The 26171-nt window shown below is 32.4% G+C and overlaps 1 protein-coding gene across 3 annotated transcripts; it reads left to right on the top strand.

Annotated features, from left to right (window-relative positions):
• Positions 1-776: 776 nt before the first annotated feature.
• Positions 777-24195, top strand: LOC133174997 (uncharacterized). 3 transcript variants are annotated; one of them, XM_061310123.1, is made up of 5 exons: positions 777-955; positions 22417-22491; positions 22635-22843; positions 23028-23174; positions 23689-24195. In XM_061310123.1, the coding sequence occupies exons 3-5, from the start codon at positions 22645-22647 to the stop codon at positions 23874-23876; spliced, it is 534 nt and encodes a 177-aa protein (XP_061166107.1). In that variant the 5' UTR covers positions 777-955; positions 22417-22491; positions 22635-22644; the 3' UTR covers positions 23877-24195. The 3 variants fall into 3 exon arrangements, with proteins under 3 accessions (XP_061166107.1, XP_061166250.1, XP_061166188.1); XM_061310204.1 differs by lacking the exon at positions 777-955 and adding an exon at positions 5861-5894; XM_061310266.1 differs by lacking the exons at positions 777-955; positions 22417-22491 and adding an exon at positions 5826-5894.
• The last annotated feature ends 1976 nt before the right edge of the window (positions 24196-26171 follow it).

Raw genomic sequence — 26171 nt, forward strand, 5'->3', positions numbered from 1 at the left:
TTATCTAAGGTAGTTTGTCTGTTTTCATTCCATTTGGTAAACATACAACAAATTGTATAAACGTGGACTTTTTTCTGAATGAAAAAGGTTAAGATAACGAACAGTGATAATCTCAAAAAACCTACATACGATACAAATCTGTGAACAGGGCATAAAGACGCACCCCAGGAAATTCCAGAGGTAGGATTCTGTCCCTAAGAGGAGTAAGCATTCCCTGTCGACTGGACACACCCAAATTAAGATTTGACCGAGTTTTAATTTTTCATACAAAATACTATTTACTAATAATAACATCTATTTGTGTATACAAAATAGATGCCTTTATTTTACGAGAAAAGTATATTTGCAGGGACCTTTATACTAGTATATAGGTCCCTTGTACGTTGTCTTTTAAGAGTCGGGCTTGGATGACACAGCAAGTGTTGTCTATATAAAGGGTCGGGTTTGTTCTTCACATTCCTTTCTGCTGAACCTTTCAAAGGTAAAGACGCATAACAATTAAATGCTCACAAAAAATACATCTAATTTCTGCTTTGTAATTTTAAAAAATCGTATAATTTTCCATTTATATATTGTTTTTCAACCATTTTAAAGCTTTTATTACTGTTGATGTTTATTAAATAAGGCGGATGATGTTGGATTCAAAATTTTTACGAAGCAGACGACGCACACGCGGTTATGCCAAAAAATAAATAATTTACCTTTGTATTGTTATTAAATGATCAAATATTGGTTATCACCATTAATTATTGTCTTTTTGTTTCATACTGCGTCGAAATCGGAAAATGCAAACCCAGAAAGCGGAACAACAATATGGAAACTCGGTCGGACCTTTTTTGTGGACACTGTGAGGATGGGCCCAAATATAAGTCAAAGAAAAGAATAGCAAATAATCTGTGAACAAGTTGGAAAACCAGACATTGAATATATGTATCATCACAATCCAATATATCAGGTACATCCACCGCCTTTGAAATACATAAATAAGTTGAATGTGTAGACTTGATTAATCTTTGCCATTGTAGAATGAGACCAAAATATAAGCAATAGTCTGCTTATACAGTGTATAGATATTGCTTTTAAAAAATTCTTGCTTAAAGTGTTACCTTTCAAGCTTAGAGCGTAGAAAAAGTATTAAGTTAAGTTTCAAACAAAAGTATCAAAAAGTCTAGCTGAAAACAAAATATATTTAAATATAACTACCAGTAAATCCTACAAAAATATGTCATTATAAAATAATCTTTCAAAAATACATTCAAATCATACTATAATTTTATCATAGAATTCTCTCAAAATAAGGACAAAAGACTTGCATTTGCCTGGAATTGTTCAAAACTAAGGTCAAAATAATTCAATAGATTGCATAGATGCTATTGTTAGTCGCAAATTGTACAGCAGCCTCAACTTTGCCATATGTCCGGTTATATTAGTAGAATGTTCTGGACCTATTTTAAATTTATATTAGGTTTCTATAAAATTTGTGAGAGGATTAAATTTAGTTTTTGTATAAATTCAGGTAATATGTAATATAACAGATACAATGTTCTGTGTAATTGTAAAACTAGAACTTGATGAATCTTTCAAATCCAACTATTAGGCACTACTTGCAACAGGGTTCAGACTAAACAATGATTTGTTTGGAGAAACAATTAATTTACGAAAGCATCAGAACCAAAGTAAGCCCTAAAATTCTTGTTTCATGAAAGAATTTGTAATTAAAGTTAGAGCACTAGATTATTAAAAAAAAAAATCTATAAGCAAACCTTCTTGTCATATCTCTAGTACGTGATGAATTTAAATAAAAGGGAGAATGAAACCACCTATCTTGCCCAGACAAGAGTATTGTTATATTTATTTAAATGCTCTAGAGCTTTCCTGGAGTTCAGTGCCTTGTATTCATGAAATTTTAGACTAATGTTGTGAAAAGGAGACTCTGATATATAGGTAAGTCATAAGATCAGTTGCACATCATAAGTTATTACAGATTTACACTGGAGTTTAGCTTCCAACTCAATATATATGACTTGAAACAAGGGGATCTTAATTGTGTGGGGTCTGGGAGCAGTAAACCTCTAGAAAGGGCCTTTCTCAAGTTTCGTATCTTTAGGTGCTCTCGTTGAGGATTCTATTTGCTAGCTATTAAAATTGGAAATGAAATAATCTTAAAATACTAAAAGGGGGGATTCATCATTGTTTAACCACATAATTTATTTGATTAAGTTTGAATGAAAAGGAAAATGCAAAATATTTTTATATAAACATCCATTTTCTATTACTGGAATTAGGATATCTTTGTTATGATCCTGTAGAGTGCAATTTATGAAAGGTTGGAAATTGCAACATCTTGTACAAGAATATTTTGTGATCACTTATTAATGAATACATGTATATCTTAATGACCAATTATTAAATCAAAAAAGTAAATACAGTCAAACCTCATTGTCTTGAACTTATGGGACAAGATATAACTTGCAATTGAGATGTCGGATATTTGAGATGTCAAGGGTAGAATGCTTGAGGAGTAGGTGTCAATCTGAAGTAACCATTTTATTTAAGATATCAGTGTTCCAAATACCAAAGTTAAAATTACAATTACTTCTGTAAAGCAATTAAAACTTATAGAACATTCATCAGATTGTATGTTGCAAAATGAATATATCGTCTTATTTAAAATATATATTTAGTTGTCTTTAGACATCAGAAGTGACCCAAAGAAAGACTTTGTCAAGTACATGTACTTTGAATTTTTAATAATGTAGCAATTATTTCTCTGAAGAGTCCTAGAAGGATGCTTATATTTTGTAATTTTATACAGATAATGCTGATTGTTTGACTTCTGGCATTGGGCTTACATTTTAAGGTATTTGGATCTTGAAACTCATAGCATGGTGCTTATATTTTGTAATTTTGTACATGTAGATAATGCTGATTCTAAGACTTCAGGATGTGCATTTGGTTTACATTTTTAATGAGTTTGGTTTTGTTTTTAATCAGAACACCAGAAAAATATAATTTCCTTTTTGGATCAAGTCCATATTGATAGCAGTACAAGTTATATTCAGGCTCATTGCATATGAAAATTTATCTCCAATGGGTGTCATTAATAATCAAACATCTATTCTTGAAAGAATTTTATACTTTGCTATGCATTTTGTACTACACTGGAACAATATGGTCATGCAGTGCTGTATAGAGTTCAGATGCACATACATGTGTCACAGGCATTAATAATGTTTATTGAAAGACTCTTTATCAGAGGTAAAGGAATTAGCACATAAATAAGATTAGTTGGTATGCTAGTATTGCAAGCATCTGTAATAAAATTGCAGCCTAAGCACAGGTTCAAATTGGCACCGTCAAAGTGCCAGATATCTTCATTGCAGCTAAACTGGTTGTTGGTAAGTATAAATTTGAATAAACTTGTTACATGTATCAGGTAATGTATCTTTTTCTAGGAATATCATTAAGACCAGTATATGTTTTCAAAATATCAATATTATTATAATTGACAGTTCTACAACCATTGGTAACCATCACTAAATAGTGTGATATATTCTTATAATTGTGTAATCCACATTTGGGTGGGGAATCTCCTAAGAAACTACATATTTGGGTATCAATAGGAGTATAGTAAGATTCAACCTTGTATTACAACCATGTATATAAAACTTGCCTAGGCTAATGGACAATTCAAAACAAAATTAACAAGCACTGGTATACTTTATGTAAATGCATTGCAAGGTGGCATATACATTTGTGAAGCAGGTTAGTAGGGAAGTTTTTTTCTACAAGACCAAACCTTTATTAGGCATTGAGGGAATAGGTGAGATATATCACATTATATATATGATATCATATCACAATATCAAGTCTCGTTTAAAGTCATCATTTTGTAAGTTCTATGGTCGATACAATGACCTTTTCAGCAAATAAAATCTACATACTGTTCTACAAATCTACAAATCTATCACTAAGTCAAATGCTGACTGATGTTTTTCATACTTCCTGGCCGGCATGGTAGTTGTTAGACCGTTATTTACACACTGAATTATCGACGGAATTTTCCGTTATTTCCCGGTTATGACAAGAAGCAAACGGCGGGTGTGACCGGTCGGCAGAGGATGCTCACTCCTCCATGGCACCTGATCCCACCTCTATGTCTTAGAGATCTGTGCACACGTTTGCTCTGCTCCACCTATTTCATTGGCAAGTTTTGATTACTTAATGTGTTATAGCACTTCTCTTAAAGGTGCTTGGACACAGATTTGAAGTTAATATTTTCTCAAATTTTCTGTATAATTTCATGACTTATATGTTGCTATAGCATTTCATACTAAAATATAATAAAAATCTTATTTTATCTTGAAGTTATTGAAACTTCAAATTTCTGGACGCGTTTGATTGACACATCCTTGCACTTTCACAAATTTTAATTTTATTCTTAATACTTAAGAAAAGTGGCGATTTTGTTGTGTATTAATGAAAAGTATTAAAACTATAATCCAGAAAATTCACAGTAGAAATGTTCGAAAGCAAAACCCACTCACAGTATTTTCAGTCCGTGCTCAGTGGTGTGTGCAGAGTTTAACAATTGAACACACCCGGTGAATCGTAAACATTAACAATAACAGAGCTCGTGCCCTGTTTACTAAGACAGTTTACGTTTCACGGGTGTATTCAATTTGTTAAACTCTGTACACAACACTGAGCACGGGCTGACGCTATTAGTGAGGGGGTTTGCTTTCGCAAATTTCTACTCTGAATGTTCTGGATTATAGATGTAATGTTTTTCATTAATACACAACAAAATCGCTTCTTTTCTTAAATATTAAGGATAAAGATAAAATTTGTGAAAGTGCAAGAATGTGTTAATCAAACGCGTCCAGGAATTCGTAGTTTCAATAATTTCCAGATGAAAAAGGTTTTTATTTATATTTTCGTGTGAAATGCTATTGCAATATATAAGTCGTGATATTACACAGAAATTTTGAGAAAATATTAACTTCAAATCTGTGTCTAAGCACCTTTAATAGAGGGAAATTCAAAATTTATTCCAAGTCTGCTGAAGGATTAACAAATCCATACATCAAGATGTGTGTAAGTACCCAGCGGGTAGGGGGGGTCTTGGGCAGTATTGGTCGTGGAACAGTTGACTTGTTTTGCTTCCCCCAATGTGTGGGGTGACTGCAATCTGTGCCAGCTTGCAGCCATGTGGCGTCTGCGCACACCAAGTCAACTGATAACTGAATATTTGTGTGAAACTTATACTGAACTGTCACCTTGTTGATATGCTAATGCTAGTGTAAACTAAACTAATAAGCTTACTCTTGGTGACAGTGATATATACTTTAGAGCTGTAATATATAGTACAAGTTTGAAATATGAAAAAGTTTGATATTTGAAGTTTGAGATTTTTGATCTATGAAGTTTGAGATATTTGATACATTATGTACAAGATTTGATATATGAAGTTGATATGCTTGATATTTGAAATTTGAGATATAACTTGGATTTTGAACAGTTTGTATGTTGATTTTGAACAGTTTGTTTGTATGCTGACACTCCGCGGTGAACCCGGGATGGTTAGACTTTGAAACACACATGAAGTTTGAATTTGGTGGGACTGCCCAGTTGAAATGGCATCCCACAATGTTTGTATTTTCTTGTGCCTCGGCCAATACTCGCCAAAATAAATAAGTATAAATTCTATACTGAGTTTTGTGTCATTTTCTCTGTATAAATAAATTGCGTACATTTGACAAACTTAAGGATTGGTGAAATAAACATGTTACATGTACATCTTAAGTACAGATAACAGGATATGATATATTTTAGACAAGTGATTTAGATCGTATCATAACTGCCGTAGAAAAATTGGGTGTACATCAAATACAGTAAGTAATACGAATTATTCCTGTTTTCCGCAATTTATTCAGCCTTAACATGTTTATAAAACTTAGTTTATTGACTTATACCTTACTTTTCAAGACTGAATAAAATCTACAGAAGCAGTTAATATTTTGAACTACTAAATAAGCAATTTGAAAAAAAATACAATCAAGAAGAGAAACAATGGTTATCGTGCTGATAATCCATGCTTAAAAAAGTATCTTTTACACAAATTATAATGGTACTCATTCTTGTATATATATTTCTTTATTTATGAATGAAATTTTTTGTACATCTTATAAGTTAGAAATCTTTGTAAACTTCATTTTTACAATTAATTGATCAATATTAATTTGTGAAAATTAAGAAATGCTGCTAATAAACAAGTTTACATAATATGTATATTTTTGAAAATAAATAATAATTTTCTCACATTTTTCGAAAAAGAGATACTGTGGAATCATTTTAATTTGTGGGATACAAAGTGTATGGGCAAACATAATTTTGCTAATTCGTGGGGACGTAATTTCGTGGGTATACACAAAAATACCTCGATAAAGTTCGTTCTTGGGAATGTAAGTTCGTGGGTAAGGGTGGCCTACGAAATCCATGAACATTGCATGGTCACCCAAGAACAATGATGATTCCACATTAAATGGTATTTTTTTAAAAATATCGATATGTCTCTACCCTCCATTACAAAACCATCCGATCTATTATATATTTTTTAAAGACTCTTAGTCATGTGATCATATCCTGCTCATACCTACTAGTACTTTAAATTTATAATAACAATGGGTCTGTCGCGTTCGACGTCAGAATGACTACTTTACCTTTAATCTTCAGGTTGAAAGATAAATAGCTAGAATTTTGGATAGGTTGAAACATTTTTGTAATCTCAAATGGTTTTTGGGGAAATGTCAGGAGAGAATTTGAACAGATTTTGATCCCAAAAGATGCAATACCTTCTAAGAGGTAAGGTTATGCCTTTCAAATGCAAAGACACCATCAGAATGACATTGCTGAACAATGTAAAATGTGTACAGGAAGCGTAAAAGACCGCTTACGGATGGATTTCGTTAGAACAACAAACTTCCTGTCACAGAGATCCGTTTAATCAACCGACAAAATTGATTTCGAACTGCAGGTGAAACTGCTAGTATCATTCCTAGACACCAAAATGGCAGAATTAGAGAGAAAAACCGTTCGCAAAAGTCTTGTAGAGGCAAGCCTCAAAGCACGCAGGCTATCCTTTAGAACTGCATATTCTCATGAAGATAACACACGTTTGTTTCAAAGATTTTCAAAGACAGAGGGAATTCCTTGAAGCCAACAACGTATGAACTCATAGTGATCACCAATTAATCCCGAAGTGTCTCCAGTAAAGGAATTATTGGACGAAACGAATCGACGAATTTGACTTTCAAATCCGATTTCAACACCACCAATGAGCTGAGACAAGCTCTTATGGAGGAATGAAAACCCAATTCACCCTATTCGAAGAATAAACCAGATCATCAATGACGTGCTCAACATGATACCAGCTGTCGTAAATGTAGGATGACAACGTACGCGATATTGAATTTTAATTCATACCCCTACTCCCTGCAGTCAATAACTGCGGTGCTAAAATGTCGTTCAATTCAATATTTTGCCTTGAATTATGACAAATATGAATAAAATATTACACAAAATTGTATTTTGCTATCATTATGTTGCATAGAAATAAATGCTAACTTTATATATTTAGGTATGCGGTTTTTTTCCTTTTACAATAAACATACGCGTAAAACCAGTTTGTTTGCTATGCACTGGCAGTTTTGTAAATATTCTATCAAAGCACTTTCTTCTTTGTATGTATTTTGAGAAGCAACCTTTTATAAAGCAACAAATACTTCCCCATTGGCTAATTAAAAATGTGCTAAGTTTTTGAAAATGTGCAATTAAAGAAATAAAAGTGCGTCTTTAGAGGAAGCTTTTTTTTCAATGACATTTTAATTATAATTTAAAAATTATTTGGAATTCCCCTCGATCTTCCATATTTATGAATGCACACACAAGTGTTTGTTTATGTAATATCACAAGAGGTCAGAAGTGTGAAATATGAAAGCAGTATCCAATGACAAATTTTTACTTTTTACAAGAATACACATATAACACACTTTTTGTGCGTAAAAAATATACACTTTTTTCAATTGGTGGCACTGTAGATCTCTGGTCGTCCATCCAATTTTTTTTTCAGACCAGCTAGCTACAGATCTGCAGCTACCCCCATTTAAATGAATATCGAACCAAAATTGTTAAAAAATTATGAGAAGAACAGAAAAAATGGAGACTATTAGTTTAAAATATTTAAATAACTAGATGAGATATCGTTGCGAGCAACGAGTCTTCCGTCCAGTTGATGATGTGATAAGGTAAGATCTTGACTGGAATAATTTGATTTGTGAAAAAATGACTATAGATGAAAAGAATGAGCAGCTAGATTCTTCAAAATACGAGAAACAGAAACACATAAGAGATGAAATCTATCAATCTCAAACAACTTCCGGAAGTCCTCAAAGCGACTAAAAAAATTTTACATTGAGTAGGAATCATCCCTGAAAGTTTCGATGAAAAATACTCATTTTTGGTTAACTTCCGGTTCGGTAGGACCAACTTCCGGTGAAAATGGTATGACTTGTAACACCCCTTTTAACTCTTATGAATATTTAAGAATTAAAAAAATTTAAAAATGCATATTTTCAAAGTACTTTCGGTGGACAACGGAAGTGACGGCGGAAAAATGAAACACTATTTGCACATGTACAGGCCAATATCCATCATCCCTCAAAGCTTCATGAATTTATTTTAAACCATTTCTGAGAAAACCCCTGGACAAAATTTAAATTTTAAAACGTTACGCACGACCGAAAGTGACGTCATCAAAAAAGAAAAAAAATCCTATTAAGATCGTTTCATTTCCTAGTAGACCTGACAGTTTCGCGAAAATCAAGCAAGCTGTTTTAGAGAAATCGCATCTACAAAATTTGCTGGAATAATAAAACTAGGGAAAAAGAAACCTAGCGAAAACAACAAGATCTTCCGTTGAAGATGAAAGACCTTTATTAATAACCAAGTTCAGGTATTCGTCTGCTTTGTAACTACATGGATTGAAGGTGTATGAATATTAAGTACACCAGTAAATATTACAAAAGCCTGACATAACATGAAAGATAGGTTACTGTATAAACCCTTCTTAAATAATAGAATTACATTTTTGAAATCGGAACCAGTCTAGCCAAACAGTTCGGATTGGTTTGAATATATTTTATTGCAATCAATATATACAATGGGATTAGGCACAAGTTCCAAACACTTAATTTGGCATCTCCCTAAATTTTGATCGTTTTACGTATGAAGCTATGGGATATTGTAATTTTTTTTTATTTTGGTACTAAATTATTATGAAAACTTGTTTAATTTCAGTGGATTATGATTGCTGAAAACAAGTTTGTTCAAATTCTCACACACAAGTTTAACATGTCTCTTTTTGTTAAAAATCTTTTGATTTAAACAGAGAAAGAAGATAGGGGTGAAAGTCGCCCAAGCTTTCTAAGTATATGAAAACCTATTTGAGATTGATTGGATCTCAATCCCGAAAAGAATGAATGTTATTCATTTTAAACTATTTGGAAACTTAGTTAACGTTTTTCTGGGAATCTCTCAATGCATCGACTCTCAACTATTGTATTTTTTTTTTGTTTTCTATGAAATTGAGCAAATTAATTTGGCAGGAAAGCTAATCACTTTTTTATAATGTTAAATTGGCAAAGAGAAATAATTCCTGTTAAAAATTGAATAATATTTCTTATAGTAGCAAATGGAAAGTAAAATTTGAGACAATCTAACGCCAAATGTAAGATAGACATATAAATCTGATGAACAATAAAAACATTCATAAATGTAAATAAGTTTCATAGATACCTGTATCCATACTCGTGAGAAGGAATGGTTTCAAAACAATAAATAAACATCCAACATATAAAGGGAATCAGTTTTGCATAGTGTTGAATACATGGCTTAAAAAATTCGAAAATTAAAAGTGAACATTAAAATTACAGACATTTTGCTTACAAAGTTTCGGGAAATTTTTATCGTCATAATAGAGAGTTCCGCAAGTGGAACACTATTTAAAGTCGGCAAATCTTAAAACACAAAACTTAATACATGTATAAATAGAGACTTCCAAAACCACTATATTTCATGATTAATTCAACAAACAAATGATTAATAACTGAGTTAAGAAAAATCCGTAAGATATCGAAAGAAGGAGAGGAGTCACGTGACGGGGTAGTCGACAGACGTGTCCGATAATCGCTCCGTCTTTTTGACAATTTTTCTTTGGATTTAACTTTCTTCTGTGTATATATTGTTTACAGTGGATTTATGGAGTGCTTTTCTTTTCATTAGAAAGCTCTATTAGACAAAAAAAAGTTTATTTTTGTGTTATCATAACTGTGTTTATACAACCGTGTGCTACACCTAGAGGTGAGTGAAGCTCACTCAAAATTTTCATAGGACAATGGCTTTGGAGCAAACAAAAATGTTAAAACCTGTCTACTTGAGACATAGAGATATTCAGACGGATAAGAGTAATCCTATTACAGACTATAATTTAGCGTGTGCGGTGGGCAGTGTTGTTTCCGATATTAAATGTATCCAAAGAGATAGAGACCTATGGAGAATTTATGTTGAATCGCGCGAAAGTCGGAATCTCCTTATATCTGAGGGTTTCGAACTGCGAAATAAAACAGTTTCTGTTTTTGATACAAATCCGTTTTCCGCGGGGACGGAGAATCCAAACGAAGTGGTAGTACGCGTGACAGTGCGTGGGATCCCCCTCTCTGTTGATGACACGTGTATCAAAAGCATGCTTGAAAAACTAGGTGCCACACTAACATCTGACATCAAATATGAAAAAATTCGAAATCCCAACACATTAAAAATGACAGAAATTTTAAATGGAAATCGGTTTGTTTACATGAAACCATTGGAAAATGGCAAGTTTCTACCTAAGAATAGTGAATGTGCAGGTCTCAAATGCTCTATATTTCATTATGGTCAGCCCACAAAAAAAGGAACTTGGTGTGTACCAACTGTTGGGGAGAAGACCACTTAAGGTATAACTGCGAATATGAAGCTTGTTGTAAAGTCTGCAAAAACCCTGGTCATTCCACGGGAGATACAGCTTGTACCAAACACGATTCAACTTCAAAAGAAATTATTGCTTTCAGTGGAAAAGATGATGTCATGTCAAACTTCTACCCGTGTGATATCACGGTTTTTGGTATTCCACATGCTTCCGCAGAACATGCTTTTCAATACAGCAAAGCGATGCGAGCAGGTGACATCATTAAGGCATCAGCTGTCAGAAACGCCGCTACTGCGCTCGACGCCAAACGTATTGGATCACAGGTGACCGTTCCGGATCATTGGTTGCAGGAGAGAGACGACGTTATGCGTCAGGTCATCGAAGCCAAATTCGATCAAGTGATTGAATTCAAGGAAAAGCTTTCCTCTGTTGAGTCATCCACTCTACTTGTTGAAGCTGCCTTTGATGACTATTGGGGGTCTGGACTAGATAAGAAAGGTACATTGTACACCGATATGAGCGCATGGCCTGGGAAAAACACTATGGGTCAAATTCTGACGGACATCATGAGATCCAAACGGGGAAACACAGCTCAGAAGCCCCAGTCGGTAAGAAACCGCAGAAATAATAAATCAAATAACAAATCATGAACGTTTACGTCTTAAAACTGTTTGAATAGTAGTTCTTTTTTAAGGACTTATCAAATATGTATTTAAAAAAAATGAAATCTATAAACATTGTTAGATCTTTATCATAATTTTCTTTAACACAAAATATGTTTATATTCGTTTTTTTTTTTATATGAATGATAAATGAATAAATTTGAAATATTGTCGGTAAATGTCCGAGGACTTAACTCGGACGAAAAAAGGGTTAAACTATATACATGGCTAAATGATACAAAAATGGATGTTATTTTTTTACAAGAAACCCATTATGTTGAGAAGAATAAGATTAAATATGACTCAAGATGGTTTGGAAAATCATTTCATTGTTATAGTGACTCATCATTTAGCCGAGGCGTCAGTATTTTATTTAAGAAAGAATTGAATGCAGAAATAGTTGAGAAACATGTCTCGCATGACGGTAGAAGATTATTTTTAAAAGTAAAAATAAATGAAATATTATTTTCGTTTATAAATATTTATGCACCAAATTCTGTTAAAGAAAGGGGTTTATTTTTTCAAACATTGCATTGTTTTTTGCAAAAAAAAAAATGCACAACAGATGATGATAATATTATCTTATGTGGAGATTTCAATTGTAAAATTGATAATCATCACGATCAAAGTCTTCCAAAACTTAAAAAAATATTAAATACTTTTGATTTGATGGATGCTTGGAGAACGAAATATCCATCCTTAAATGGATATACATGGTGCAATTCAGAAAATATTCCTAGTAGTAGAATAGATTATATATTTATAAACAAAAACTTCGCTTTCGAATTAAACAACATTACTATACGTAAAATTCCTGGAACAAATCTCGGAAAAAGAATGTCTGATCATAGGGTTTTAAAAATATCATTTAAATTAGATGAGAAGAAACGAGGGAGCGGGTACTGGAAATTGAATAATTCTCATTTAACTGATATAGAATACAAAAAAGGAATTAAAACTATAATAAGTGAAATACAGAAAGAACAGGTAAACCCGTTAGATACGTGGGAATCATTCAAAATTAAAGCAAGAGAGTTTTCTATTAGATTCTCAAAAAAATCAAGTCAAAATATAAAGAACAAAATTAACTTATTAGAGAAGGAAATAAATAAAATAGAAGAATCTGAATTTCAAAATATCGATATGAACAGAAAACGCAACATAGAAGCACAATTAGACGAGCTTTATGATAAAAAGTGTAAAGGTGCCTTTGTAAGACCACGATCAAAATGGATATTAGAAGGTGAAAAATGTTCAAAATTTTTTCTTAATCTAGAAAAAAGTAGACAAAAACAAAATGTAATAAAAGAACTAAAGGTAAATGACAATAAAATAGAGACCACTGATGACATTTTAGGCGCTATGTGCGACTTTTATGAAAATCTATACTCTTCAAATAATATACCAGATGATGGCATTGATAACTATTTATCTTCAATTGAGTTAGAAAATACAGTGAGCGAAAGCGATGCTTATTTCTGTGAACAATTTCCCTCTCTGGAAGAATGCACTGATGCAGTGTTTAATCTAAAAGCTAACAAATCTCCTGGTCTAGATGGCCTTACAAATGAATTTTACCAATGTTTTTGGAAAGATATAAAACATTTATTTTACGAAGCATTGAAAAGTATTTTCGAAAATGAACGAATGAGTTTTTCACAGAGAGTTGCAGTTATCTCCCTTTTATACAAGAAAGGCGATGAAAAAAATTTAAAAAATTATCGTCCGATCAGCTTGACTAATACTGATTACAAAATAATTGCATTTATATTTGCAAAAAGACTACAAAAAGTTATTGGAAATATAATCAATGAAAATCAATCAGCATATATTAAAGGGAGATATATTGGTGAAAATGCCAGAATTATTTTAGATATTTTAGAATACTGTGAAGAAACTAATAATGATGGAATATTGCTATTTTTAGACTTTGAAAAGGCTTTTGACTCGATAGAATGGAACTTTTTATTCAAAACTTTAGAGAAATACAACCTAAAAACAATTTTTTTAAAATGGATGAAAATTCTTTACAAAAATCCAGTTTTTCGATTAAAAAACAATGGGTGGGTATCCAAAACATTCAATATGTCTAGGGGAATTCGTCAGGGGTGTCCGATCTCGGCGATATTATTTCTATTTGTCGCTGATATTCTAGCTCTTAAAATCAAAAATAACGACCAAATTTCTGGGATTAAACTTTCTGATAGCAGTAGAGAATATAAACATGTCCATCATGCTGATGATCTTACATTGTTTCTTAAAAATATGGAATCAATGAAAGAATGTCTTAAAACAGAAGGTATAAAAGTTAATACTTCATCACTTAAATGCTTGGGCATATACATAGGTATAAATAAAGAGGAATGCTATAGAAAAAATTGGATTGATAAATGCGAAAATATGCAAAAACTCTTTGAATCATGGAAAAAAAGAAAACTTACTATTTTTGGTAAGACTGAAATCATAAACAGTTTAGGTATAAGTAAATTTATCTATGTTGCGTCTATCTTACCTATTCCGCGAGAAAACGAACTAAAAAAAATAAGTAAATTCATTTTCAACTTCCTTTGGGATTCCAGAGACAGAATTAAGCGAAATACATTAATTGGTAAAATAGAAGAAGGGGGGATTGGAGTAGTAGATATACTTACCAAGTTCCAAGCATTAAAAGCTGCTTGGATACCAAGACTCGTGAATAATGCTATCACAACTCTATGCTTTCCCACCTTGACAATTTATTAGGGGTGTAAAATGTAAATTTTGAATATATATTAAAAACCAACAGTACTGGTTTGAACGACTTCGACTCCTTTAAAAGACTGCCTTTGTTCTATAGAGAAATCTTTATTTATTTTAATCAATGTAAAAAACTTCCCGATATAAAGAAAATGAGTATTAACGAAATTTTACAAGAACCGATCTGGAATAATAGACTGTTTTTGTATAAGGGAAAAACGGTATTCTATAAAAATTGGGTTAAAAATATAAAATGTGTAAAAGATCTCTTTTCAGATGGTGGATTTAAAACCATCGAAAATATAGGAGAAGAAATTCAAAAAAAGTCAAATCTATTGTGTGAATATAAAATGATCAAAACAATTTTTAAATATATTAGAGAAAAAAGTGAAGATCAACAATATAAATTTATTAACGTAAAGAACAAAAGGTATTTTAATTTTCATGGATATTATTGTAGGGCTGAAAGCAAGAAATGTAAATTTTTCTATGATATCCTTCTAAGTAAAAAAGTTATTCCGCCAAAACATCAGCGAATACTTGGAGAAATGTTCAATGTTAGTCAAAAAATGTGGGAATCTATTTATCAGCAAAAGATTAAACTGGCTATAGATAAAAACATTGCGGAATTCAATTACAAATTATTGCACAATTTACTTTGTTGTAAAAAATATATGGTAAAGTGGAAAAAGGATACCACAGACAAGTATTCTCTTTGTTCTGTTGTAGAAGACATGCAACATCTTATTTTTGAATGTAGAAATGTTAAATATATATGGGATATAGCTTCAACTGTGAGAAAAAGTTGTGGCCCTTGTTCAATGGTGTACGGTTTTTTATCAGCTCCGACTAAATGTGAGTTTTAAGTTGAATTCAGCTGAGAATGTATGTGGTATAGGCTTGAAAACTATAAGAAAACTATAAGAACATTGAAGGGTGTGTTATGATTTGAAAATTCAGGGAGCAATGCTGAAATATGTGAGTTATTTGTGTTTGAATTTTATATGCTGGTGTTAGCGTTATGAACATTACTCACTCTAACCTGGATGTGTGGCATGGAGTCGTCCTAAGCCTGAATTTTCAGTTATAAGGCTTGTAAACCTATGTTACTGTATATTGCACAATTACATTTGATTCTATAAAGGTGTGTTTATATTAGTGGTATTGTGTATTCTTGAAAATGGGTGAATCTAATAAAAGAACTCTTCAAGATATGTCAAAATCTTTTGCTGATGCGGCAGCTCGCACCCCTAAAAAATCTAAGGAAGGGTCGGTATCTGAAAACACTACCACACAGGAGCATCAAAAGCCATCTCCAATATGCGCTTCAACGCCAACATCCCCATCAACTCATGGCTATGAAAATTTAGAACCACACCTCCAGCAGTTCAACCCTGGTTTTCAGCCCCACTATGTTTTAAATGGTCCATTGACATTATCTCCAGAGGATATTCAAAAAATTGCCGAAGCTGTTAGAGAGGGTATCCGTGAATCATTTCGAGAGGAAATTTCCTCCATGATTGAAGAAAAAATTGCCCCACTTCGTGAGGAGATAGACCATCTACGAAATGAGAACAACGACATGCGTCGACAGATTGATGAGCTTGAACAGTACGGCAGACGTCCGCTCATCCGAGTATCAGGAATTCCTGAATCAGAAGGCGAAAACACCAGTCAAAAGCTCCTTGAGGCTACCTCAGCTGCCGGAATAGAACTGTCAAAAGATGATATTATAAACTCACACAGAGTTGGAAACCCCAGAAAACAACGACCAGGTCCACGCCAAATCATCGCTCGCCTGAAATCTGTGGATACGAAATTCCATGTGCTCAGAAACTCCAGCAAATTTCATGATTGCGAAGAAACTAAGCGTATTTCGGTTAATGAGGATCTGACTAAATTCCGCGACAGACTACTCTATCTGTGCAGACAATTGTGTCGACAAAGTCTCCTCAAGAATGCAAGATCTTCTAATGGAAAAATAACTGTTAAAGACAATCGCGATAAGTACCATCATATCAGAGACGAATCAGACTTGGTCAAATTCGGACATGAAATTCAGGAGGCAGTGTAGTCATTTTTACAAAATCCTCTGATGACTTTCTGACAAGTATTTCAGTAAGACCTATAAAACTAAATGTCAATCATAACAATAGCTTCAATATTTTTCTAAATTTAATTTTTTGTATGTTCCAGAGTAAATCAACTTTATCCACAACTTCTCAATTCCCTTTACCCTATGCATTTTTTGCATCTCTTGTTTATTCAATTATGTATATACATTTTTGTTGCATTGTATATCCATTCCGCTATTTGTTTTTGTGAAGATACCATTTTTGTAAATGTGTACCTTTACAATTTTCTCAAAAGACTTTCCACAACTTTAAACCTTTTCAACTTATTTACACTGGTTTTGTATTCATTAATTTACACCAGTGTACAGTATATTATTACCCATGTTATCCCTATGTACATATTCATATTCTATTTGTTTTTCCTGTTTATCTTGTGTTTGTGTTATACTTTGTATTATTTTTTTGTTGATACTTTGAACTATACATTATATCCAAAATCTCTAAGTCATGCAAACAAATATGTGTATTTAGTGGTTTTTGTATTTGTCATAACTTTAGCAGCTACCGATTGCAGCCTCTTTTTTAAATTCTACTTATGTCACAAGGTAGATAATGGGTAACTCAATCGAACAATATCGTGCTGCAATTGGTCTTTTCTATTTATCTGGCAGAGGTACATCAAAAACATGTTTATGGTTGTTTTTTTCATGCGCATGTATATTGCAACTAATGAAAAATGTTTTTAGAATACTCACTCATTGCTTGACATCCATTACACTAAAATCTGTGTGCATCAACTTTTATTTACAATTTTTCACATTTGTTCTATTGGCTTGTGGTGACATTGAGGTCAATCCGGGCCCTGTTATTGAAAATGTCCTTGACATTCTACACCTTAATATCCGAAGTATTCGACACAAACTAGGTCATTTAAACTCTTTCGTTCACGACTTCGATCTTCTATGTTTTACAGAAACCCATCTTGACAATACCGTAAATAATGAAGACTTATATTTGGATGGATTTTGTAATATAATAAGAAAAGATAGGAAATGTTTCGGGGGAGGTGTCATGATTTATTTCTCTAACCAAATACGTGTTATTAGACGCCATGATTTTGAACCCTCTAACATTGAATGTATATGTATCGAAATTGATAACCATACCTCTAAAATCTTTTTATGCTGTGTATATCGTCCTCCGAACTCTGATAGTGGTTTTTGGACCAAACTTTCATGGTGTATTGACAAAATGAGTGAAAAATCGGATAAAATAGTTTTAGTCGGTGATATTAATGTTGATCTTCTTAATACTCCACAAACACATATCATCCATGAAATTATTTCAACACACAACCTTGTTAATAATATTATCGAACCGACAAGAATTACGCACACGTCGAGCACGCTCCTTGACCCAATTCTCACTTCTGTTGACATTCAAGTTCGTGAATCGGGTACATTAGTAATGGACTCTTCCATAAGTGACCACAGAGCTACATATATATCGCTTTCTTCAAACATAAATTATAATCGATCTTACAAAAGAAAAGTGTGGGCTTATAAAAGGGCTGACTTTGAAAAACTAAATTCTTTAATTGAAAACTGTGATTGGAATAAGAACATAAACGAGGCTCATACAGTAGATATAGCATCAGAAAACTTTACTTCTGAATATCTTTCGTGTGTTCGTGAATGTATACCTGAACAAACGGTAACCATACGTCCTCGCGACAAACCATGGTTTGACTCACTTCTAAGGAAAACAATGAGAACTAGGAACCGACTTCGTAAGAAAGCACACAAAACTAAAAAAGATTCTGATTTTGCCGCATACAGAACGGTTCGAAATTCGGGAAATAATATGAAAAAATATGCGATAACAAATTACTACGACAATATAGATACATTCTTAGAGGATTCAAGCAAAAATAATAATAAACTATATTGGAAGTTGATGAAAGACGCATTCAACGTGAAATTGTCCAACGAAATCCCACCAATAGAAATAAATAATGATAACGGTATAAAACATTTTGCTTATTCAGATATCGATAAGATTGAAGCGATAAATTCGTATTTTTCTTCAATTTCGACAATTGACGATTCAGATGAAACATTGCCAAACATGTACAATTTGTGTAGTGACACACTCTGTAATATTGTCATTGAGGAACAAGAAGTAATAGATATTATATCAATTCTTCCCGTGAACAAAGCCATAGGTCCTGACTGTATTAGTCACAAAATGTTAAAATCTACTCTTTATACAGTTGCTAAACCACTTACATTGTTGTTTAACAGGTCTTTATCAGAAAAAACGTTTCCAGCTTTTTGGAAAATCGCTCATGTTATTCCCCTGTTTAAAAAAGATGATCCCTCTTTAGTTTCTAATTATAGACCTGTGTCGTTACTCTCTTGTGTTAGCAAAATTATGGAGAGAATTATTTTCAAACATATGTACAATTATTTTCATTGTAATAATTTGTTTTATCGATATCAGGCAGGATTTTTACCAGGTCATTCCACTGTGTATCAATTACTAGAAACATATCATAGTATTGTTCAAAATATTGATGAAGGTAAATCATGTTGTATGGTTTTCTGCGATCTTTCAAAAGCTTTTGACAGAGTATGGCACAAGGGGCTTCTTTTTAAATTACAAACTTACGGTATATCAGGTGATCTTCTTCAGTGGTTTTCTAGTTATTTGTATAAAAGGTCACAAAAAGTAATGTATAAGGATCTGTTATCATCAAAACTAGATATTTTTGCAGGTGTACCCCAAGGTTCTGTTTTAGGTCCACTTTTATTTTTGATATATGTAAATGATGTTGCTGTAAATATGTTATCAATGTGTAGACTTTTTGCTGATGATAATTCGCTTCAAAAATCTTCATACAATATACTTGATATTGAATATAATTTAAATCACGATTTACATATTCTGGAACTTTGGTCAAATCAGTGGCTTCTAAAATTCAACCCTTCCAAAACAAAAGTTATTTTTTTCAACAAGAAAAATCTTTCTGTTATACCTAAATTATTTTTTAAAGGCGACAGACTGGAGTGTGTCCCAGTTCATCGTCACTTAGGTCTATTGTTGTCACAAAACCTTAGCTGGTCAGAATACATTGATAGCACTGTAAACAATGCTTTTTAAAAAACTTGGGCTTTTAAAAAAACTTAAGTTTAAAATTGGTAGGACACACCTTTCAAAATTATACGTCACATTTATCAGACCCTCGCTCGAATACGCTTCTATTGTTTGGGATGGCTGCTCTAACCTTGATGCCGAAAAGCTTGAAAGAGTTCAACTATCTGCAGCTAGGATTGTTACAGGACTTCCAATTTTTGTGTCAAGAGAAATACTTTACTCTGAAACTGGCTGGGAAACGTTGAAATTTAGGCGCTATGTCGCAAAAATGACGACTATGTACAAAATTCATAATGGTTGTGTACCTGAATACTTGAATGATATTGTTCCACACAAGCGTGAAAAAATATCAAAATATAATACCCGTAATAAAGAACAATTCACTGCTCCAAGATGCAGATTAGAATTATACAAAAGGTCTTTTATACCCGATGCTGTGAAACAGTGGAATTTATTAAAGATAGAAACAAGAGAAGCCATCTCACTCAATGCATTTCGTAAAAACTTAACTACAGAACTAAAAAATCCCCCAATCTATTTTTCATTTGGCAAACGTAATACAAATATAATCCATACTAAACTTAGACATAATTGTATACTTAACTATGATCTACACAAACGAAATATTATTAATAGTCCTTTATGTTCATGTGGAAAGTATGAAGATGTTTATCATTTCTTTTTTGCCTGTAAAAATTACCCAAACGCTAGGAATAATCTTTTTAACCGCCTATTTTTTCTTGACGAATTGGTCACTATTGACACAAATTTGTTATTATGGGGTGATGTAAATTTGCCTTTACAAACCAATACAAATATTTTTGCTGCTGTGCATAAATTTATTGATGAAACCTGTAGATTTTAAATTTGCTATGTTATTGAACAGATATTTCATTTGTATCACTTTTTAAATCTATATTTCTGTGTACTATTTCAATTGCATGACATGTAGTAATATATTTAAGGAGAGGAACTAGTAAGTTGTAAGAACTTGTTTCCAATCCTTTTGATTTAGTCAATAAAATATGCTCAAAACAACTGTGTTTAAAGTTAACATTCAATGGAAAGACATTGTTATCGGTTTTTATTTTGAACGTAACCAGAAAACATACTTTCTGAACAATTTTATTTCCTTTATTGCATTAAAAATATATAAATACAAAATGTTTTGTAGAATAGAAAATCTTGACGAAACAGAATATAATGTTGTACATCATATAAAAATATCTACATTATTTTGGTGTAAAGTAATTAAGTTTTGTAATTATGCTCTAAATGTAGATATTATTGGAAAGTTTATAAAATTACTGTAATTTGTTATAGTATATAGATATAAGTCTATAAAACTAAAAAAAAAATCTGTTCATGTAATCTCTATGTATTAAATTAATTTATTTTTATAAGAAAAATTAATTAATTCCCGCTGCTAGACGGTTTCTGTCCCTCTAGTAATGCTGCTGAAGGGGAACCCAAGGACTGAGTGAATGTATGTGATTTCCCCTTTCGACAGCAATGGGAATGTATTAATATTCATAATAAATAAACTTGTACTTTTCTTCTCTTCTGGTTGTAAAATTAATGTATATTTATATATGTATGAATATGTGTGTGTGTACAACTCTATAATTATCAATATTTATTTTTCATCTACAAGTAATATTATTATCATGTCATCATCCTGCGAGATGATGTAGGACTAATTTATGCTATAATTGTATTTCGATGGAGCTTAGTCAGGGCCCCATCCCTGGCAGCTGCCATAAATATTCGTACAGGGAATTCAAATGTTATAGTATAGGTCTGGGAAATAAAATTAAAAAAAAAAAAGATATCGAAAGAAATTTCTATATATACATATACTATATATATTTGCAAAACTTTCAGGGGAAATGTGTGTTCAAGAGCAAGAAAAAATGGCTTTGAGTTGGAGCAGGATCATTATTAGCTAAATATCTGGATCTCGGGCATGCTTCTCTCCAATTTAGTCTATGTTATAATTCCCTCGCAATTGTGGATTCGAGGTGTGTAGCGTTTGCCCTTTCCGTCCGTCCGTCTGTCTGTCTGTTTGTCCTCAAAAATATAACTTTGCCCATAAATTCTGATTTGTAAAAACTATGGCTTTAATATTTCACATGTGTATTCCTTGTGAAAAGACATTTCTTTGGGTACCAACATATTTGACCTTTTGACCTAGGAGTTTGACAGAGTTTTGCAAAATTTTACCAAACATTAACCTTGGCAATAACTTTCGAACAGTCGGTGCTGGGGCTTTCATACTTCACATCTTTATTCCTTGTGATCAGACATTTCTTTGGGTTTAAATATTTTTTATCTTTGAGTTTAGTCTAATAAAAAAACTTTAACCTTGGCAATAACTTTTGAACAGTTAGTGCTACGGCTTTCAAATTTCATAGGTCTATTTCTTTTGACAAGATCTTTCCTTGAGTACCAACAATTATGACCCTTTGACCCTGACCTTGACGTTTGACTTATAGCATAGCTTTTCAATGGTTGTGCTACGGTTTTCACATTTCACAGTTGTTCTTGAGAGAGACCATTTTAGAGTCAAAACATTTTTTATCTCTTGACCTTGACGTTGGAGTTTGACTTGCATTTGAAAAACTTTAACCTTCGCTGCCATATGGGGGCATCAGTGTTTCACAAACAATATCTTGTTTCAATTACAATTATATATAATATAACTTTTAAAACTATTATTAACATTTTTGTTTTTATTTTTTTGTATAATAATTTCTCTTTAAAGGTGTTTTAACGTCATGGAAATGTTTAGTTGAACTTAGAAGGGGCAGTTGGTCAGGAAATTGAAAATCCATTTAGTGTTAGTGTCATAGATCATGTTTATCATTTTTTATATAATTTATTTCTTGACTTTATAACTACTTATATGTAATATTGTAGATACGAAATTGTAGGAAATAGTTGAGCTGTAAATTTTCTATATTAAATTCATACATTTTGTAGGAAGACTATCATGAATGCCTCCATATCTCTGCACATTGGATTGGTGCTAATGAGTTGCGCTTTTATCCTTCAATTAATTGGTTTGGTGTCACCATTCTGGATTTCTGTTGATACATCAATTGGACAGTCAACTGCTGGCCTATGGAAGAGTTGTGGCAGTGATGCATCCAGGACCATCTGTTTCGACAGCGCCCTCTATCTTTCTGATGGTATACATACACGTACATAATTTTGATAATTTTTTTTAAAGAAATGGATACATTATCAAAATTTAAAATTAATTATCTGATGTACTTCAAGTCTTATATACAATTCAAAGACATAGAAATCTAAATCACTGTATGTAATGAGTAACACATCTGAACTAAATTTATATAATTATTAATCAAATAGACAGCTGGCTAAAGGCAGTCCGAGGCTTGAGCATCTTCGGGTTTATATCGCTTGTTGTTGCAGCAGTAATGTCAGGATTAAAAATTTACCTCTTTAAGGACCAGGAACCAATTGTACTTGTGACCTTGGGCACAGGTTTCATTGGAGGTAAAAGCCATGAACAGAAGGAGTGTTCACATTGCTCTTATGATTTGAAGATTGTTAATGAATACTCTGGGGGAAAAAAGAAATCTTGACGAATGAAAATAGTACTGCTTTAATTGATACAGGGAATGCATTCAAATATTCGAACACATGACTCATTATACTAATTTGTAAATTAACTCTTTTAATTGTTTTAATAAACATTGAAAGAATACTACACTTGTATTTGACATACCATATTTATTTAACCGATTATACATGATGTTGGCCAAATTAAGCCAGAATTGAAACAAAAGAAAAAAAAAACCAAACAACAATTATAATAAATTAAAAAAAAATGGCTGACAATCCAGCTATATACATGTACCTTTAATCATTAACATCTAATTAAGGTTAAAAGTAATTAAATCCTGATTTTTTAAATTCTCATCTTCCGTATACTATTGTACAATCATGATTTGATACATATGGATTGCAATTGTTAATGATTGTTAAATGTGTTTCTTTTTATTTGTAGTTGTCGCCATTTTGATATCAATAGCAGTCTATGCTGCCAAAACGAACGACATATACGCAGGAACGCTCTTCACCTATAATTTTGCGTTTGCCTTCAGCATCTTAGGAATGTTAACGGGATTTGGAGCGTGTTTGATCTTGCTGTTGGTGGTTTTGAATGAAAAACAGCTAATTGCTGTATTTAAATGACTTTTTTCTCTTTATATTTATTTGTTAAAGCTAAAAACTGCCCAATTTCTTCGAATTGGAACATAGTTAAAAAGCTATCACATGAAATAACTATAACTGCACTTTAAATATTTTCATTAGGACAACTAGAAATAGCTTATAAATTTTCGAATCTTGAATTTGAAAACAATATGTCTTCTTTGTTGTATATGTTATGATATAGTTAAACATATTTCGTGAAGTTACATGTAGTATGTGGTATCTGAATTAGAAATTTGACTGTTAGGGCTAAAGGAAATGCTTACAACCCAATTTCATATCGGAAATAAATTCTGTCATATAAAAATGTTTATCGTATGGTCACTTTGCAATTTAAGGAAGCTTTAGGAAATATTGCTCACTGAAGAATTTTAATTCCATGGTAGTTTTATGCAGTAAGATTAATCTGCCTTTTGATGTAAATGGAAAAAAGAGAAATATGTAGTGAATAACCCAATTCGAAATAGATAGATTTTTCCAATGACTTGTAAGTAAACAAGTGGCTGTTTCTGCTAAGTAATAACTTATTGTCTTTGGGCACTTTTCCAGAAAAAAATGGCAGGTACACTTTTAAACATGAACGAGATAAACTCAATATATACTCCTCTGTATGATGCAATTTTCTCAGAACCTAAAGATATGTTCATTAATGTTTTAGAGAATCCATATGCAGCCTCGTTTGCGCTGTTGTCTGGAAATTCGCCGTGAGTCTTTGAGAGGTTATAACTTCGTCTAGCTCCCGGGTCAGATTTGAAACTTCATACTGGCATTAGATCCAGAGAGTCATAGGTCCTTAGGATGAATTTTTTTTCGTATTCATATGAAGCAGAATTTATTCGAAAACTTCTACATGAGAAGAGGAAAACGCTTGCTGTGGCCTTCACCTCGACATTTAGATATATCAACGATGTATTAGCAACAATAGTTACTTTGATTCTTGTGTCGATTGGATATATCCCGTAAACTTGAAATAAAAGACACGATAGAGTCTGACCATAGGCGTTTAGGTTAAGGGTAATGTATATTTTCTATATAATGTATTGTCGAGGAAATTCGAATGACATTCGTAACATTTTTTTCAGTGCACGGTGTTAATTGTTTTCTGTAAATCTCTCTGCTTGACATACACTATACTGCCACAGAAACTTAATGTTATGCACGTTTTAAAAATGACATATCCCAAGCTGTTTACTAAAAAGAAACAAGACTTGCAACTACATTCGGCCCTTTCCGTGCCCTAGACACGATTATTTCCTTTTTTAAAAAAGTTATATGCATCGCTTACCAGCTGATTACGAACCTTCTTCTCCCGAGAGAAAAGAGTTGGACTACCCCCCCCCCCCCACCTTCGGTCCATAAATTAAAACTTTAAATTCCTTTGATTAAGGATGCAGTTTAAAAAAATTATATCGTCAGAGATTAGGAAAGAAGTTTTAGACAGTTTCAATTGGAAATACTCTGATCCTTGCGTCTTTCAGAGATCCTTGCGTGATTAGAGAATTAAACGAGCGAAATAGGAGAAAAAATAATTATTTAAAAATATAAGATGGATGAAAAGTTATTACCAGAGGATTTTTATTATTATCTAAGAATTATCAGGGGAGAAGAATGTTCGTAATTCAGCTGATAAGCGGTGCATTTAACTTTTAAAAGGAAACAAAATCGTGTCGGGGGCACGGAAAGGGGGGAATGTAGTTGCAAGCCTTGTTTTTTTTTTTTTTTTTTTTTTTTAAGTATATTTTTAATAATATATTGGGATATGTCATTTTTAAAACGTGTATAATATCGAATTTCTGTGGCAGTCTGGTGTACATCAAGCAGAAAGATTTACAGAAAACTAAAGATTAACAATGTGCACTGAAAAAAAAAACGAATATCGTTCGAATTTCCTCGACATAATATTATTATAGAAAATATACATTATCCTTAACCCAAGCGCCTGTGAGTCTGACACATCTGTTTCATATCTGGGTATTTTACTAGGAAAAACGGTAATGGTTACCTAGCAATAAAACTTTATCATAAACGTGATGACTTCAACTTGTGTAGCAATATACCCTTATCACCTATATATATCTCCCAGTTGATTCGATATGCTGACTGAAGTTTTTCATAGTAATTGTTAGGCCATTATTTACACACTGAAATTTCTATGATTTTTTTTCCCGTTAACCCGATCATGACAAGGAACACACGGCGGGTGTTACCGGTCGATAGGGGATGCTTACTCTTTCATGACACCTGAGCGAGCTCTGATGTGTTTGGATGTCTGTGTTT

Source organism: Saccostrea echinata, unplaced genomic scaffold (genome assembly GCF_033153115.1).
Source record: "Saccostrea echinata isolate AGI-Se365-2 ecotype Australia unplaced genomic scaffold, CSIRO_AGI_Sech_v1 ptg000001l, whole genome shotgun sequence".
Taxonomy (NCBI): Eukaryota; Metazoa; Mollusca; class Bivalvia; order Ostreida; family Ostreidae; genus Saccostrea; species Saccostrea echinata.

Coding starts and splice junctions, on each gene's coding strand:
- LOC133174997 (XM_061310123.1), top strand. CDS start 22,645: ATGAATGCCTCCATATCTCTGCACATTGGATTGGTGCTAATGAGTTGC. Junction 22,844..23,027: donor CGCCCTCTATCTTTCTGATG/GTATACATACAC, acceptor TTAATCAAATAG/ACAGCTGGCTAAAGGCAGTC. Junction 23,175..23,688: donor GGGCACAGGTTTCATTGGAG/GTAAAAGCCATG, acceptor TTTTATTTGTAG/TTGTCGCCATTTTGATATCA.